The sequence below is a fragment of the Mustelus asterias genome, chromosome 7 (genome assembly GCF_964213995.1).
Source record: "Mustelus asterias chromosome 7, sMusAst1.hap1.1, whole genome shotgun sequence".
NCBI lineage: Eukaryota > Metazoa > Chordata > Chondrichthyes > Carcharhiniformes > Triakidae > Mustelus > Mustelus asterias.
Window position 1 is genome coordinate 79,931,701 of NC_135807.1, and position 17,962 is coordinate 79,949,662.

Here is a 17,962-nt window from a genome sequence, read left to right on the forward strand (position 1 = left end):
GTCAAGAAATCTTTAATATTGCTTTTTTTATTGTCACTGATTTCATTCTCTACAGGGAGCCTCTGTTTGGCTCTTCCAGACTTTCTGTAGTTCACATATAGTTCCTCCTACTTCAATAGTAATGGTTTGAATTATTTGAAATACAACTAATTGTTTTTCACTTCTACAGCTGGGTTTCTGATTTACATTAGAACAAGCAGCTGATCAAGTAAAACTAGCTGTAGACATTCCTGAAACTGAAGGCTTATTAAACCTGTAGGGCAGTTGCTAAATTAGTTCACTTCCAACAGACTTTTAGATCTTCTTTCGCTTACACTCTGGCAATATTTCCTTTAAGCTGCAACCTGTCCCATCTTTTTCCCCATATGTCCCTTAGGCTTTTGTTCACAATCAATTGTGAAGTTAAAATTAACAATTATCTAACATCAATTGCCATTTGTGGAAGAAAATACCAGCTTTTATATGTATAAGTGTTGCCTAATTTTGCTCCTGAAAGATCTGGCTCTAATTGGTTTATTTCTTCTGTAATTTCTATCTACACTCTGTTCCCTTTGTATCTTAACCTTCAGTCACATCATTCCTTGCATTTCCTGGCAGCCCTAGTTTGTGTAATACAATATTCTGGTAAATTTGCATTGCACTCTCCAAGGCCAATGTTTTTCCAATGTGGAGTGGGAGAATTGCACTCAGTATCTAGATATGATCCAACTGGGGCCTTTATAACTGAAATATGAATTTAACCCCTTCTGTTATCCTCTAGGTACACAGGCAAGCATTCCATTAGCTTTAATTGTTTCTATCTGTTCATGACATTTTAATGATCTGTGTACCTGGACCCCCCAAGTCTCTTTGGACCATTGATGTTTTCTAGCCTTACACTATATAGAAAGTACCATATTCTATCCTTTTTTGAGTGCAAGTGGTTGACCTCATTCGCTTGTATTGAAATACATTTTCCACAGTAATGGGATATGCTTCCACCTACAATGTTTCAAGTATCATCGGCAAATTTAGATGTGTGGCTTTCTACCCCATTGTCTAAGTAGTTAATGAATACAGTGACTACTTAAGGCCACGATTACAGATTCTTACAGATCAGCATTTGTCACATTCTACCAATTATTATAGATTTAACTATTCCTATTTATCTCTTGCTACTAAACAAATTTCTTAACCAGGGAAATAGTTTGCCTTCAATTCTAACAGCCTCTTAGGAGTGATTTCCTCTAAAAGCCTTCTGAAAATCTGTGCAAATAACATCAATAAACATTCCCCTATCCAATACTTGAGTCACTCCTTCGAAGCAATCGGTCAGATTCATCGTGGAATGATCTGCCCTTTGCAAATCCATACTTGACTCTCTCTGATCATCTGACTTTAAGATATTCCATCGCCATATCCTTAACCATAGACTAGCAATTTCACTACAGATGTTGGGGTAACAGATGTATAATTCCTTCCTTTCCCAAACCTGTGCCCACCTTTCCAGAAATCGGGGGAGATGGTGGTAATGTCACTAGACTAAATCCAGAGGCCCAGGCTCTTGGTCACTATTTCTAATCCTACCATGGTAGCTGTGGGAATTTAAATTGAGTTAGTTTCATGGCCATCATTACGGAGACTATTGTCGATTGTCAGAAAAACCTATCTGGTTCATTCATGTCTTTTTTTGAGGAAGGAAATCTGCCATCCTTGCCTGGTGTATATCACTCCAGATCCACCAAATGTGGTAGGCTTTAAACTGCCCTGCAATCACTCCATTATGGGCAATAATTGCTGGCCTTGCTAGCAAAGTCTGCATGTGGAAAAACGTTGGTTTCTCGAATCTGGTTTCTGTCCCTGCCACAATACACAAAATCACAGTTGACATTATGTAACTGTGAATAAGGTAAACTATCCCTCATTCTTTTACTGTCTGCAAACTTTGAAATGGTTGACAACATCATCATCCTCTAATCCTCCATTGTTATCCAGCTGGGTGGGACTGCACTCGCCCTTGTCGGTCTAATCATAGTAAGAAGTCTCAGAACACCAGGTTAAAGTCCAACAGGTTTATTTGGTAGCAAAAGCCACTAACTTTCGGAGCGCTCACTGCTCCTTTGTCAGGTGATCAATATCCATAAGCAGCGAGCGCTCCGAAAGCTAGTGGCTTTTGCTCCCAAATAAAACTGTTAGACTTTAACCTGGTGTTGAGACTTCTTACTGCGTTTACCCCAGTCCAATGCTGGCATCTCCACATCAGGTCTAATCATAGCCAGAGTGTCAATTTCATTGACTTTCCTTCCTGCTCCTGCACTGTTACTGCAGAGGTATAAAAACAGAATGTTGGATAAATTCAACAGATGCTACTGGATCCAGCATTTTCTGTTTTTATTTCCGAATTGCAGATTTTGCTATTCCCTTGAGTGGGCCAAGGGGCACCCCAGTTTCTCATCATGCCACCTCTTGGTTGTGATATCCAAAAATAGTGTTATTTTTCACATTGCTGACAATACCCAACTGTACGTCACTGCCATCCCTCTAGGGCGGCACGGTAGCACAGTGGTTAGCACTGCTGCTTCACAGCTCCAGGATCCCGGGTTCGATTCCCGGCTCGGGTCACTGTCTGTGGAGTTTGCACATTCTCCTCGTGTCTGCGTGGGTTTCTTCCGGGTGCTCCGGTTTCCTCCCACAGTCCAAAGATGTGCGGGTTAGGTTGATTGGCCAGGTTAAAATTGTCCCTGAGATGCGTAGTTAGAGGGATTAGTGGATAAATATGTGGGGGTAGGGCCTGGGTGGGATTGTGGTCGGTGCAGACTCGATGGGCCGAATGGCCTGCTTCTGCACTGTAGGGTTTCTATGATTTCTATGATTTCTACACCTCAATTGTCTCCTTATTGTCAGACTAATCAAAAATATGTACTGAATACGTAGAAATTTCCTCATTTAATATTTGGATGACAAAAGCTTTGTCCATGCCACACAAGCTGCATTCTAGGCACCACCTCCATCTCTCACCCTGGGAACTACCTTGGGTTGAACCAAACTGCTGGCAAACAGTTTCATAGTTGACCACAAAGAACCTACATCCATATTAATCCCATCAATAAGACCACCCATTTCCAACTCTGACATTGCCTGACTGGCTGCTGGTACAGAAGCCTTCATTCATGGCTTTGTTACTTCTAAACTTGACTATTCCAACATGGCTAGTTTCATGAATTCTGCTCTCCGTAAACCAAGGTCATCCAAAACTTCCAGTATCTTTGCCTCCACCAAACATCCATTTGGAAGTCAGTGTAGGTCAGTCACCAGTACTTTGGTTTTAATTTTTGTTTTCAAATCCTTGCATAACCTTGCCACCTCCCTATCTGTGCTTATTGAATTTGGGTGTTTTTAAGCATCTGTAATTGCTCCACCACCGTTGGCTGCCTAGGCCCTTCGCTCTGGAGTTCCCTCGATCTCATCTTTCCTCTTTTTTTTAAGGTGCTCCTTAAATCCACCTCTTCGATCAAACTTTTGGTCATCTGCCTTAATATTATCTGTCTTTATGTATAACACTTCTTTAAAGTGCCTTGGAATATACATTAAAAACACTGCATAAATACAAGTGTGATGGTGGTCTCCCTCTCCTGCTGCCTTAATTAATGAGTGACATGTCCATTCTAAAGGAATGGTTTCCGAGTCAAGAACTTTGTAAATATCCTAACAATTTTCCAATGTTCTTGTCCATTTTCCTTTTAAACTCGGTGAAGATCACCTGATCCTGAGGAATTTGTCACTCTTTGACTTTTGTATGTCAATTAAGTTCAATATTTATTGGCTATCTTGCATTCTGTCCTCACGCTGTCCTTTTCCTCATCAGTAAATACTGATGTAAAGTTTTATACCATTTATTTTTGAACAGTTTCCAATGGACTTCAGATACCCAGCGTACTATTGGTATAAACTATGTAGTTAAATAATACAGAACACTTCATGCAAAATTTGTACTAGTTTAATGATACTTTGTGCTTTGCAAAACCCATGCAATTACTGGCAGGAATGATTTTTTTGAGAATCTTTTTTATAAAAATCAAAAGGACTGTTCTAAAACTTCTCTTGCAGGAAAGAATTTGAGCCATTCCTTCCACCTTTGAAACCAGAGTACTGTGTGAAAGAAGCAATGAGAGCCATCCTCACAGACCAACCAATGATTTGTACACCTCGACTAATGTATACAGTAACATTCATGAAAAGGTAAGTAGGACAGATGAAAAAGAATTGCTTATCCATCAGAGAGCTGTAGATTGTAAAGACTTGGAATATAAAAACTAATATTATACACTTTATGCAACATTTCAACAAATATTCCAGATGTACCAGTTTTTATTGTAGCCCTCCCAGTTAGTGCTTGGTGAGGTAATGTACATGTCTTGGGGGCAGGTAAGATTCCTTCCCTGGAGTACAGTTGTGGCAAATACTGGTTCTCATTCCTGAGCACACTTGACATAGAGATGATGCCATGATGAACTGATTTAGAATACTAATGAATCATTATTGCGGAAGTCCCATAAGCAAAGTAGAAACATTTGTGCCTAGATTTTCTGCCATCTTCTGTCTAGCCTTGCGACAGAAATGGTGTCTACTTGATGTGTCGTCATTTCTGGCAGTAGGCAAGTGCATTATTTACAACCTGTTTTATGTGCATATCAATGTATTGCCACACTTGTACCAGTGTGCAAGCTGTTTGTTTCTGCTGGAGGTGGGTTGGCTAGTTGTAAGGTGAAAAGACTGTTAAGATTTCCACCTGTTGGCTTGTCCTATTGCATTGCCAGTCTGTTCTTGTCCTCACGACAAATTCCTCCAATGCCAACATAGACAAGTGCTGCAATTTTGATTTTGCACTAACCACTATGTACTTTCCTGGTGTGCCAACTATACTGACATTGCATAACTACTTAATTGTTGAGAGGTAGCCCCAATAAAAAAAATGCTGATACTTGTCTCCAATTGATCATGAAGTCATTGACCTCAACCCCCACCCCCTCCACCAGAGGTCTTCTGCATTCTGCAAGAATGTTTAGTCTGCTACCAAAAACAGCCCTTGGATCACTGGAGTCTCAAGAATCTGAGCTGCCAGGCTGTAATACAGTTGGATGTTCTCCAATGTACTATGCATGCTAATGACTCTGTTCTTTCTGAGCTGCCATCTGTAGCACATTCTGTACATGGAACAGTTTGATTCTGTGTAAGGACTTTTGATAGGGTCACTGTATGCAAGGTTGTGAACAGATCTGTCCAGCTGTGTATAAAGCACAGCTTCTTCCAGCGCATTAATCGTAAACAATTTGAGCAAATTAACAATATGCGAGGGGTGTTATAACACAGGAGGCCATTCTGCCTATTGAGTCCATGCCAGTCCCTGTAGACAATCCAGTCAGCCCCACTCAACTGCTCAATCCCATAGCACTGCAAGTTTATTTCATTCAAGTGTCTATCCAATTCCCTTCTGAAATCATTGTTTCTGCTTCCATCCCCATTTGTGGACAACTAGAGAACAATACAGCACAGGAACAGGCCCTTCGGCCCTCCAAGCCCGTGCCGCTCCCTGGTCCAAACTAGACCATTCTTTTGTATCCCTCCATTCCCACTCCGTTCATGTGGCTATCTAGATGAGGCTTAAACGTTCCCAGTGTCCGCCTCCACCACCTTGCCTGGCAGCGCATTCCAGGCCCCCACCACCCTCTGTGTAAAATATGTCCTTCTGATATCTGTGTTAAACCTCCTCCTCTCCCCCCCCCCCCCCCCCTCCTCCCCCTTCACCTTGAACCTATGACCCCTCGTGAACGTCACCACCGACCTGGGGAAAAGTTTCCCACCGTTCACCCTATCTATGCCTTTCATAATTTTATACACCTCTATTAAGTCTCCCCTCATCCTCTGTCTTTCCAGGGAGAACAACCCCAGTTTACCCAATCTCTCCTCATAACTAAGCCCCTCCATACCAGGCAACATCCTGGTAAACCTCCTCTACTCTCTCCCAAAGCCTCCACGTCCTTCTGGTAGTGTGGCAACCAGAACTGGACGCGGTATTCCAAATGCGGCCGAACCAACGTTCTATACATCTACAACATCAGACCCCAACTTTTATACTCTATGCCCCGTCCTATAAAGGCAAGCATGCCATATGCCTTCTTCACCACCTTCTCCACCTGTGACGTCACCTTCAAGGATCTGTGGACTTGCACACCCAGGTCCCTCTGCGTATCTACACCCTTTATGGTTCTGCCATTTATCGTATAGCTCCTCCCTACATTATTTCTACCAAAATGCATCACTTCGCATTTATCAGGATTGAACTCCATCTGCCATTTCTTTGCCCAAATTTCCAGCCTATCTATATCCTTCTGTAGCCTCTGAATCATTACTGTTCGCTGGATAAACCTCGCATTTCCCCCTGCATTTCTTGCCCAAAATCTTTAAATCTGTGTTCCCTTGTGTTTCTACCATTGGCTAATGGGAAGAGAGCATTTGGCACTTTCTACCCATTCTGCTAGCCTATCTATGTCCTGTTGCAGGCGATTGCTGTTGCTTCCACTTTGTGCCACTCCTCGGGTTTGGTATCATCAGCAAACTTTACTTTTACTCCGTATTGAAGTCATTTGTATATCCATATAGACACCATCCACTGCATTTCCTTTATCAGCCTTCTCTGTTACTTCATCAAAAAAATTCAACTAGATTAGCCAAGCATCTGACACATTCACCTCCCCGCCTTTACTTTTAATTAACTCGAACCTTGCCAATTACTGGGTTTTTTTTCTCTCTCCTGTTCCCCCTCTCTCTTTCCCCCCCCCCCCCCCCCCCCCCCCTATAAATTCCAAAACTTTACTCGCCACTTATGGTAAACTAACCATCTCATATGTTCTAAGACAGTCCTAGTAACTAAGAACATAAGAAATAGGAGCAGGAGTAGGCCATCTAGCCCCTCGAGCCTGCCCCGCCATTCAATAAGATCATGGCTGATCTGACGTGGATCAGTACCACTTACCCGCCTGATCCCCATAACCCTTAATTCCCTTACCGATCAGGAATCCATCCATCCGCGCTTTAAACATATTCAGCGAGGTAGCCTCCACCACCTCAGTGGGCAGAGAATTCCAGAGATTCACCACCCTCTGGGAGAAGAAGTTCCTCCTCAACTCTGTCTTAAACCGACCCCCCTTTATTTTGAGGCTGTGTCCTCTAGTTTTAACTTCCTTACTAAGTGGAAAGAATCTCTCCGCCTCCACCCTATCCAGCCCCCGCATTATCTTATAAGTCTCCATAAGATCCCCCCTCATCCTTCTAAACTCCAACGAGTACAAACCCAATCTCCTCAGCCTCTCCTCATAATCCAAACCCCTCATCTCCGGTATCAACCTGGTGAACCTTCTCTGCACTCCCTCCAATGCCAATATATCCTTCCTCGTATAAGGGGACCAATACTGCACACAGTATTCCAGCTGCGGCCTCAATGCCCTGTACAGGTGCATCAAGACATCCCTGCTTTTATATTCTATCCCCCTCGCGATATAGGCCAACATCCCATTTGCCTTCTTGATCACCTGTTGTACCTGCAGACTGGGCTTTTGCGTCTCATGCACAAGGACCCCCAGGTCCCTTTGCACGGTAGCATGTTTTAATTTGTTTCCATTGAGATAGTAATCCCATTTGTTATTATTTCCTCCAGTGTATAACCTCGCATTTATCAACGTTATACTCCATTTGCCATATCCTCGCCCACTCACTCAGCCTGTCCAAATCTCTCTGCAGATCTTCTCCGTCCTCCACACGATTCACTTTTCCACTTATCTTTGTGTCGTCTGCAAACTTTGTTACCCTACACTCCATCCCCTCCTCCAGATCATCTATATAAATGGTAAATAGTTGCGGCCCGAGTACCGATCCCTGCGGCACGCCACTAGTTACCTTCCTCCAACCGGAAAAACACCCATTTATTCCGACTCTTTGCTTCCTGTCGGATAGACAGTCCCCAATCCACTTTAACACACTACCCCCAACTCCGTGTGCCCTAATCTTCTTCAGCAGCCTTTTATGGGGCACCTTATCAAACGCCTTTTGGAAATCCAAAAACACCGCATCCACCGGTTCTCCTCCAATCAACCGCCCTAGTCACATCTTCATAAAAATCCAACATGTTCGTCAAGCACGACTTTCCCCTCATGAATCCATGCTGCGTCTGATTGATCGAACCATTTCTATCCAGATGCCCTGCTATCTCCTCTTTAATAATGGATTCCAGCATTTTCCCTACTACAGACGTTAAGCTGACCGGCCTATAGTTACCCGCCTTTTGTCTCCTTCCTTTTTTAAACAGCGGCGTAACATTAGCCGTTTTCCAATCAACCGGCACTACCCCAGAATGCAACGAGTTTTGATAAATAATCACTAACGCATCTTGACACCTTTTCTTGAATAAGGGTGTCACACTTGCCACTTTTCAATCCATTGTCACTTCCCCATTTTATAAGCAAGATTGAAAGATTAAAACAATCCCTCCCAGTATCTTCTTCCCCACTTCTTCCTTCAGCAACCTGGGATGTGAACTATTCGGACCAGGTGACTTGCCTACTCTAAGCATTACCAGCCTTTCCTGTATCACTCCTTTTTAAATGTTTACACTATCTGCACTTAACCTATTATTTTATAATTCCTCATCCTTAGTAAACACTCGAGCATTCTAGCCTTGGCCTCCACCCTCGTGCCTACATTGACCTCTTTGTCCATAATCTCACCCACCTCCCTTTCTCTCTGCTTCCTACTTACATACTGTTGGAAGATTTTTGGGTTCCCTTTGTATGTTGACTGCCATTTTAGTTCCATCCATGAAATTAGCCCCCTTCCAATTTAGAAGCTCTATATCAGATTTTCCCTTTTTCTCCAATAATTTAAATCTTGTGGTATGATCATTCTTACACAAATGTTCCCTTGCAGACACTGTCCACTTGGCCCACCTCATTTTCAGCACCAAATCCAGCAATGTCTCCTTTCTAGTTGGGCTAAGAGCACAACAGATCAAGGAAGTTCACCTGAGCACAGAAATTCCTCCTCTTAATCCTTTTATCCCTATCAGTATTTGGGTGATTAGTGAAGTCCTCCAATATCACCATACTGTAGGTCTTGCACACCTGATTCCCAAGCTCCCTCACTATTTGGAGGCCTACAGGATATCCCAGATAGCATGATTTTGCCTTTTTTTTTTGCTGCCCCCCCCACAAGGGCATCCCTGCTTTCCAACACTACAATGTTGTCCCTGATCAGTACTGCCACTCCTCCTCTCTCCCTTCTCTATTCTTTTCTGAACACTTTATAGTGCATTAAGCACCTCTTCCTCACAATTTTAAGCCATTATTTCCATTTTTTTTGCCACTACATTGTATTCCCACACTTCTATTAGTGCTTGTAGCTCACCATCCTTGTGTTTACATGTATGCTTTGAATCCTGTATTTGCATTCCTTGTATTAGTCTGCTTGTATCTAAATAGGGAGCTGCTCCCTTCTGTATTGTCTAAAACACTCACTTTATGCACCTCATTTCTATTACCATATGTTGGCACTCCACAATCACACCCCCCCCATAAAGACACTGGTCCCAGTCCTGTTGAGATGCAACACATCCCCTTTGAATAGGCGCTCTTTGTCCATGAATTAATCCCAGTACCCCAAGAATCTGAAGCCTCCTCTCCTCAACCATGCATTGATCCCGATTGTTGCTGCAGAGACTAGCTAATCAGATTGGCTGGCAGCTCTCTAAGGTGGGACTTCCTCCCAAGTGAGGAGCATAAATCCCACCTGCAGCCACTTGATATTCTTTTGAGTGTGACGTGTCTGCAGGGTACGAGGCTCTGCCAGCCGAAAAATTCAGGCCATGGTAATTTTGTATCCTTGTAGTCTAGGGCATTCACTTTTTATTTACTAATGTTCTATCATCTGAAGAGGGAATGTTGCTCATCATTAAGTAATCATATCCTATCTTTGGAGGCAATTTGCTTCTCAGTACTGTAATGGAGAGAACACAGAAAATTTCTTGTCCTGCTTACAACTAGTTCGTACCTTCATTCCAGTGTTCCCCTTTGTGTCTAGAGTTTTCTTTCATCCATTTAGGATCCTGCATATTTAATCTGACCCTAGCTCATTCTGTGTGCATGTTCGATCTGGTACTTAGCCCAGCTATTGCATTTTTTATGCCTGAATAACTTCAAAATAAAATCTTTCAAAAAAATATATATATTTTTTTTCTGTTTCAGCATTATGCCATGGGAAGCTGTCGTTTGTATGTACCGTTTTTTGGGAGCAGATAAGTGCATGTATCCATTCATTGCTGAGAGAAAACAGGCTTTAAACAACAATGAAGCCAAAAATGAAATCTAGAACAAAACTGCTTGCTACATCCAGCACTGGGGCCTCCTCACAAGTGCATGCAATATTTGACTTGTCAACATCTCCATACAATTCAGTGTTTGCAGTGACTACGTTTGAGTGATGCACTCTTGGCAAACAGCTGTGAAGCTTTAGCTTTCCATGATCACTGTGGATAAAACAGTTAATACTGTACCTGTGTATTGAACAAATCACAAGATAAATGTATTATGCCGATCTTTGTATAATTTTTCTAGTGGTTAGACTTGCACACATTTTCATGCCAACTGAGCAAAGTAAGATATGTTTTTAACATTTGACTTTTACTCAGCAATGCAATTTGTGTTTGCTGTTAGAGCTGTATTTATGTGATGTTCAATTAGAGGTGTAGATAAGTGCAGTACTTTATAAAATTCCTGTTACTATAACTTTTTAAATAGTAAATGCACTGTAATTATTCTCCAACAGTCCACTGCAAGTACTTCTGTAAATTTTAGAATTACTGCTAATGGAATATTCAGTTACCTTCCCTAAAATTCTGTAAATTTCTCCAAATGATCTTGCAGTTTAAAATTGCAGAACATGTGTTCCTGTTGAACACTGGAATACTTTTTTAGGAAAATCTCTCATTGGTGTGCCTTTTGAATCTAGTTTAAATGTTGTCCTATTTTCTGTGGATTAGTGGTCCATTTTTTTAAGCCTGAAATTTCTACCTCCTTTGTATATCTATTTGAATAACACCTAAATTTGTTTATCAGAAGTTTTAAAAGTAATGTCTTTTGTGCATCTGTGATCACTTTTAGATTAATATCTAGTCAGTTTTTTAAAGTAATATAGCTAATTGTAAAGAATTTTTAATTAAAATGCCATTTAAGATGCAAAAGATGTGCGCAATTTTTATGATGCTTGGAGAAACAATATTTGAATTGGAATGAGTCTCATCAACAGAAATCTCAGCCATACGTAAGATAAAGCAAAATACTGCAGATGCTGGAATCTGAAACAAAAACCGGATATGCTAGACAATCTCAGCAGGTCTGACAGCATCTGTGGAGAGAGAATAGAGCCAACGTTTTCTGTCTGTCTCAGCCATACATGCTGGGTGATTTATTGGTTATATTAGCTAGACTGTACTTTTCCCTACATTATAAATTTTTTTGAGCATTGAGAACTTTGTACCGTAGTCCCCTAAAAGACACCACTGCAATTAATAACTGGTCATTTTCCAATCGATAACCGCACTGAAAGAATTTGAAGTTTTTCTTACACCCAGGATCTATTGGGGTTACTGAAACCCTTGTGATTTTTTTTCTCAATCCTTTTAAAATTGCTCCTATTAACATTTTCAATATGCAGCTTTCTCTCGATTTATTGCCTAGGATAATGTTCCAAGTTCACATCTGTCAGTTAGAAACTTCATACATCCCTGGCCATGTTTTTGTTGCCTTGAGGAAATTATTTGCCTTGCCATCAATGATGCTGCCTAGACTACATGCCCAAAAACTTGAGCTTCATTGGTTAAGGTACAGTCCAATCAAGAAATGGGTCAGGCACTCGTGCTATTTGGCTGCTATAATGGATACATTTAGTTTGAAAATTTGTTACAATTAAATGCATTGACGCAGACAACAAATTTATTTAATCTTAGGAGTAACACTGATCATGTGGACAATATTAAACTATGAAAGGATGGGCCAGGGTAGAGGGGAAACAAGGATCTATAGATACATTGAATGTAGCAGATTTGAGGGCAGGAGAAACTTTTTAATGTAGTTGGAATTCATTTCTAGGATTAGTAACTGAGGCACTCGGTATTTTTTCTCTCAAATGGAGTGGTTGGGCTGAAAATGGTTATGTTGTAACTTCTATGTACATGCCTTCAGGCTGGATAAGCTAAGACAAATCTACATGCTGTATTGTAACTTGCTCTTTAAAAAAGCAAGGTTTTGTGATAACTTTTAAGCCTTTAAATTCAGCAGTTGTAATTGTGGTACACGAAAAGGTGGATAGAGTCCATCCGTTCAAATCTAAACCTCTAGCAAACCTTTTTACAGGTTTATATAAACAGTGAATCTCTGGGTTGTGTTCTTTACTGTCATAGCCAATCTTTTGTCAAGATACTAATGCCGTACCAAAATGAATTTAAGGAAAAAATGTCCAGGTTTTCTGGTCGTCTTTATTTTGATTAGTTCTATAGTTGCTGCAATGCTTACTGAATGAGCATTAGAGACTGGGGTGAAATTGGTATATGCCAGTACAGGAAGTCCTCACTTGAAGTTGTGGTTGCATTTCTGAAAATCATGACTAAGTGATTCGTGGATTCCCACAGGAATAAATGCTAAAGCTGGTGCTAGGATCGTTTGGACATTTCTTGTCTGAAAAAACCACTACAAGTTGAAGTACAATACCATATATATCCAACACTGCATTCTGAGCTAGAATAACTTGCACAACAAATATATATCATAAATACTGCATGAATTCTAATAGATACTCACCAATTTCTCATACAGTCCCTCAGATTCGAGGAGGATTTGCTTTCGCTCTGCACATTAGACTTAACAGCCATATTGGAACCCATTGAACCAATCCCCAGCCTCTGTCACATGTGGGCAGGTATTGTTTGGAGGGCAAGTTGGAGTTGTTCGGAGGTTTTTGCGCACTCTGCACCTTAACTTGGCATCTGCATGTTCATGTTGAAGTAAGTTTTTCAGTGCCTTCCCAAATGAACCATCTCCCATTTTGGTTGGTGCCATGATGTTTGACTCCTTTAGGGATGTTTTGAGGACATCCCTTCTATGGTGGGCATGTTAGCTTGGGGGAAGGGGAGGGGGGACTTTGCTATTGCATAGCCTTTCTTGTCACTGAATTTGGAGGATCTTTTGAAGGTACGACTGCTGGTGCTTTGAGATGGCTGGTGTCATGGCCTTTGTCTTGACTTTGAGATCCTCGCACTCCTTTTACCTTTGTTTTTGAATTGAAGGTGCCATGCAACATCCTGCTGAGTTAATGTGTCAAAGGGCCAGGATCCTGGAGGTGGGGGTGGGAAGCTAATGACTGCTGGATGGCTTTCCTTTGCTTCTCCTGGTGTTGGATATCTTTAGCAGTTAATGCCCTCATTGATTATCCTGTTCACTTGATCATCTTTGAAGATTTTCATCGCCTTGCTCTTGACGGTTGTTTCTTTGATGAAACCTGGGTGGGTTTGTGGAGGTGCCATCTTCTCTTTGGAAATGTGCATTTTTTTCTGTGGCCTATACTTTCAAAGAAGCCCCGTCTCATCAACATTCAAGAACTTGTTTCAGCAAGTAGCCACCTTCAGTGACTGTCTTTAAATACAGTAAGTCTCTCAACACCAGGTTAAAGTCCAACAGCACTAGCTGCCCCACTGGTCACTTTAATGTTGCATAGTTAAGAACATCTCTTTCAGTGTTTGAAAAATCCACAAGTAGCATTGAAACATTCTGATTGCAAACTCTTGCACTTCTCATTCTAAGTCTTTTGGATAATTATCATACTAATAGGCACCAGGTGCTGATTTGGGTCTTCGATCCAGATTGCCAAGAGTCTTTCCACGTTCTCCATTATGTTGCTTCTCGTCTGACTCCCCTGCCAATACTTAAAGGTGTAACACTTTGCACACTTTGCTTTTGGCATCGTTACTATGGTTGGTCTTGCCATTCTTGCAGGTAGGCCAAGCACTCTACTAATTGCTGATTGCTTGCTTCCAGCTCAGTTTTAAAACATCCAATTTTTTTTAATTCTTTAAAGTTGAGTGGACAGGGCAAGCTAATTCAAATTGAATCCAATTCATGGTCTCCACAAGAGAGCCTACAAGAAAAGGTGTTGCGCTTGATCTGACTCTTGATCTTGGCCAAAAGGATAAAATGTCCAATTTCAATGCTAGTTTGATAGGTTTTTCTTGTTTTCTAAACCGCAACATACTTGCTACCACTACAGACTGGGTGTTTCTGACTGGTGTTTGTGATTCCAAGGGACTGCAACACTAAGTCATAAGCCTGAAACAAGGGATTTTAAAATGGTATCTCGCCCCAAGTTCCATAGCAAGCATTCCTGCAGATCTGAAAGTAAAATCAGCTTGAAGAATCAAGAAATAGACCAGGCTTCAACCTATTCCTTGCAACCAAAAAAAGGCTGTTGGTTTCAATATTTTTTTCAAAATCTTGCTTTAACTTTTTTTAAAATTGAACTTCCCTCCAGTTCAGAATTGCACCATTCATTTTGTGGGCCCCATATCAGACCAACATCAATGGGAAGATGCACAACTCTGCCATTGCATGTAAACAAAATGAAAATGGCAACGCAAATTGGAAAAACTGGCCCAAAAGAATAAGGGACTGAACAACTTTAAGCTGGGAAATTTAAAGGACACACTGATTTGGTCCTGGCTTGGGTCACTGTCTGTGTGGAGTTTGCACGTTGTCCCCATGTCTGTGTGCATTTCCTCTGGGTGCTCCGGTTTCCTCCCACAGTCCGAAAGATGTGCTGGTTAGGTGCACTGGCCATGCTAAATTCTCCCTTTTTGTCTCGTAAACTTGACACATTTGGTAATAATTGATTCCTTGAAGTACTGAGCTTGAATTTTCATGTAAAAGAACCATGTTGCCAAAGCTTTTAATTTTGCACTCTAGGACAAACACAAGAATGCCAAATTTCAAGTTATTGCAACTATTTATACTATAGGAGGAAAGAGTGCTGATTGGTTGGCAAGTGAACACTTTGTTGATGAAGCAATTGGGCAACACATGCTGAATAATCCTGTGTGCTAATCACATTTGCAACCAATTTACAATGATCAGGAAAGCTTGTAACATGGCTCATTTACATTTGCTAGAAGCAACATATTTCCTTTTTGCAGAGATAACCTGCATGAATATATGTTCAAACCTTGTGCTTTTTTTGAATTATTTGGGAATTTGAGGAATTTATATTTTGCTGTTGCTTAGTGAACTTGCCAATCAATCAACATCCTTTTCTCCTGTGGTATAAATTGTTGCGATTGTTTGAAATTCATTCTTGTCACTAGTGCAAGGCAAAAAAAACTTCAGCATGCCTCTTTTGTGGTTAACAAATAACTATACATCTTGAGTATACAGTAGTAGTTTCAACTATCCAATAAATTTAATTTAGTCAACATTTCTAAATACAAAATTGATCAATTTATATTACCCTCTCACGACTCCCAGAAATGTAATTTTCATTCTCTTTCCAAAGCATTAAATGATTTTTCCATTGACACTCTACAAAGAGTTTAGGGCATATTAATGAATGTGATGCAGACAAATGCTTCAGCCCCGTCTTTTGCTTTATTTAGTGAGAATCACTGGAATTCCATTTTCACCATGCATTGAACTAATGTATTGGAATCCAGGAAAAACACTGTTTTGGGGTGAATAAAATCATACCTTTCCACCTTAGAATTGTATAAGCTGTATCATTATTGGATGCAGCTTTATTCTAGAAATGCACATTTGTTTAGAATTCAAATGAGTATAGTTTGCAAGAGGTCAATTAACCATGGTAACTTTAGAACACTGCATTGTTTTCAGAATGTGTTCATGTCAAAATGTTTGATTCATCTGTTCTTGAAATGGCTCCCTTATACTTGCACACCTTCAGGATATAACTCTACCAAGATGTACTCCCTTCGTATAGTTTACTCTAACGTCTTCTGATTTTTTAATGCCATGGTACTGCACAATATTGATGGAACTTTATTTTTTCAGCATTTACCTATTATGAACATTAATAAATTTAACTGTCAATGTTAACATTTTGGGACAATTTGTGTAGCTTGATCTTTTATGTAGCACAGGTCATGGAGTGTCTTGTGGAAATATTGAAGGCCAGTAATCACTCCTCAAAATTCTGCCAGGTGAAGCTCCGTTAAAATAAATTGTCCCTGTAGCTTTGATATATTGAGCGGACAACTATACTGTTTCCAATGTATTTAATACAATTCTCCTAACAATGGAAAAACTCTAATAAAAGGTTAACTAATTGAAAAGCAAAATAGTTGAGTTGGAATAATTTCAGTTATTGCATACAGTCTGACTTTTATTACTGTCTTTATTTAGTAGAAGGTTTTGGATTTTACATCTATTGCTACAAGAGCCAAACTTTGGTTTCAACAATTGTTGCTTTCTTCTAAATAGAACAACCAAGTCTTGAACTCTGATGTACCTAGCATTTAAAGCAGTTTTCACCTGTTTGTGTTTGTTAGCTGTTCTCTATGTTCCAGAAAGCCTCTATTTTATAGACCAACCCCCCCCCCCAAAATTTCATAAACATGAATTCATAACTTGTACATGTGAGCATAGCAGGCATTTTACAAGACTTTGCAGCCCACACTGAAGTTGACCTATTTGGTTGAGGGTGAGGGAGGGATGGTGGTTCAAGGAAAGTAACATTGGCCAAGAATTCTCCCTGCTGTTTTGAAGAGTGCAATGGAATCTTTTAATGGTTTGAAACTATTCTTAAATGTTATTTCTTCATTTGCATTGATTCCTAGATTTTGGCATTCTAGTCCTGAACTATAAGCGGGGTAAATTAAGAATTATTACAGCTAAACTTCCTTAGATTATCTGAAATATATTGTTTAACACTATTATTGAGGCATTTTAATATCTATCTTCCTCATTGTTAAAATGAAGAAATGGCAATTCTTGATCTGTTCATCTTCATGTGCTTTCCATTTCTTCTTTTCCCCCACTGTTCTGATTTCATTATCCACTTTTCCTCTTAACTGCTCCTTCCATTTAAGTTTGCTTACCCATATTTGATGCTCTTAACTTGTCATGCTGCATGTTCACCTCACTATTCCCAAGGTCTTGAACATAAATATAATCTTTTCAAATGACCCATGTAGCTTGTCTCTAACCCCAACTTCTGTAGCCGCACGTGAATAAATTATTCTCCATCAATTGCACCATCAAACACTTTCTAATCATTGGCTTTGCTCCATTGTTATGATACTTCTACAGCTGTTGCTCTGCTCAACCTTTTTAATGGCTTTGTCCCTGGTATATACACTTATCCCATCGCATCCAAAGAGTGTGAACTTGAGCGCATATGCTGCATAATTGGTTTAGTCACTAATCACGTTGAGTGCTATTGGATCCCATTCTTCAATTTCTAAAAAACAGTCTCCAGGGTCTGAGAAGGTTTACTAGGCTGATTCCTGGGATGAAGGGATTGTCCTATGAGGAATGAAATTAGCAGGTTTGGCCTGTACTCAAGAGCTCAAAGTGAGTGGTGACCTTATTGAAATAAAATTGAGGGGCTTGACAGGGCAGATGCTGAGCAGATGGGTCCCTTGGGGGAATCTCAAATTTTAACTTATTTAATGGGAAGTGAGCATCGCTGACGAGGCCAGCATTTGTTGCGCATCCTTAATTAGCCCTTGAAGGTGATGGGGAGTGACCTTGAACGGCTGCAATCCATGTTGTGCGAGTACACACACCATTCTGTTAGAGAGATCAATATAATCAGGATGGTCTGTGGCTTGGAGGAGAACTTGTGGGTGGTGGTGTTCCCATACATCTGCTTCACAAAACTG

The 17,962-nt window shown here is 40.6% G+C and overlaps 1 protein-coding gene across 1 annotated transcript in view; it reads left to right on the plus strand.

The window, feature by feature from the left end:
* Positions 1 to 14,367, plus strand: part of rdh10b (retinol dehydrogenase 10b) — a 53,246-nt gene extending 38,879 nt beyond the window's left edge. Inside the window, exons 4-5 of the mRNA XM_078216312.1 lie at positions 4,087 to 4,218; positions 10,272 to 14,367. Coding sequence (XP_078072438.1) covers positions 4,087 to 4,218; positions 10,272 to 10,395 — 256 coding nt within the window. The 3' untranslated portion in view covers positions 10,396 to 14,367. The remainder of the gene's footprint in view (positions 1 to 4,086; positions 4,219 to 10,271) is intronic.
* The last annotated feature ends 3,595 nt before the right edge of the window (positions 14,368 to 17,962 follow it).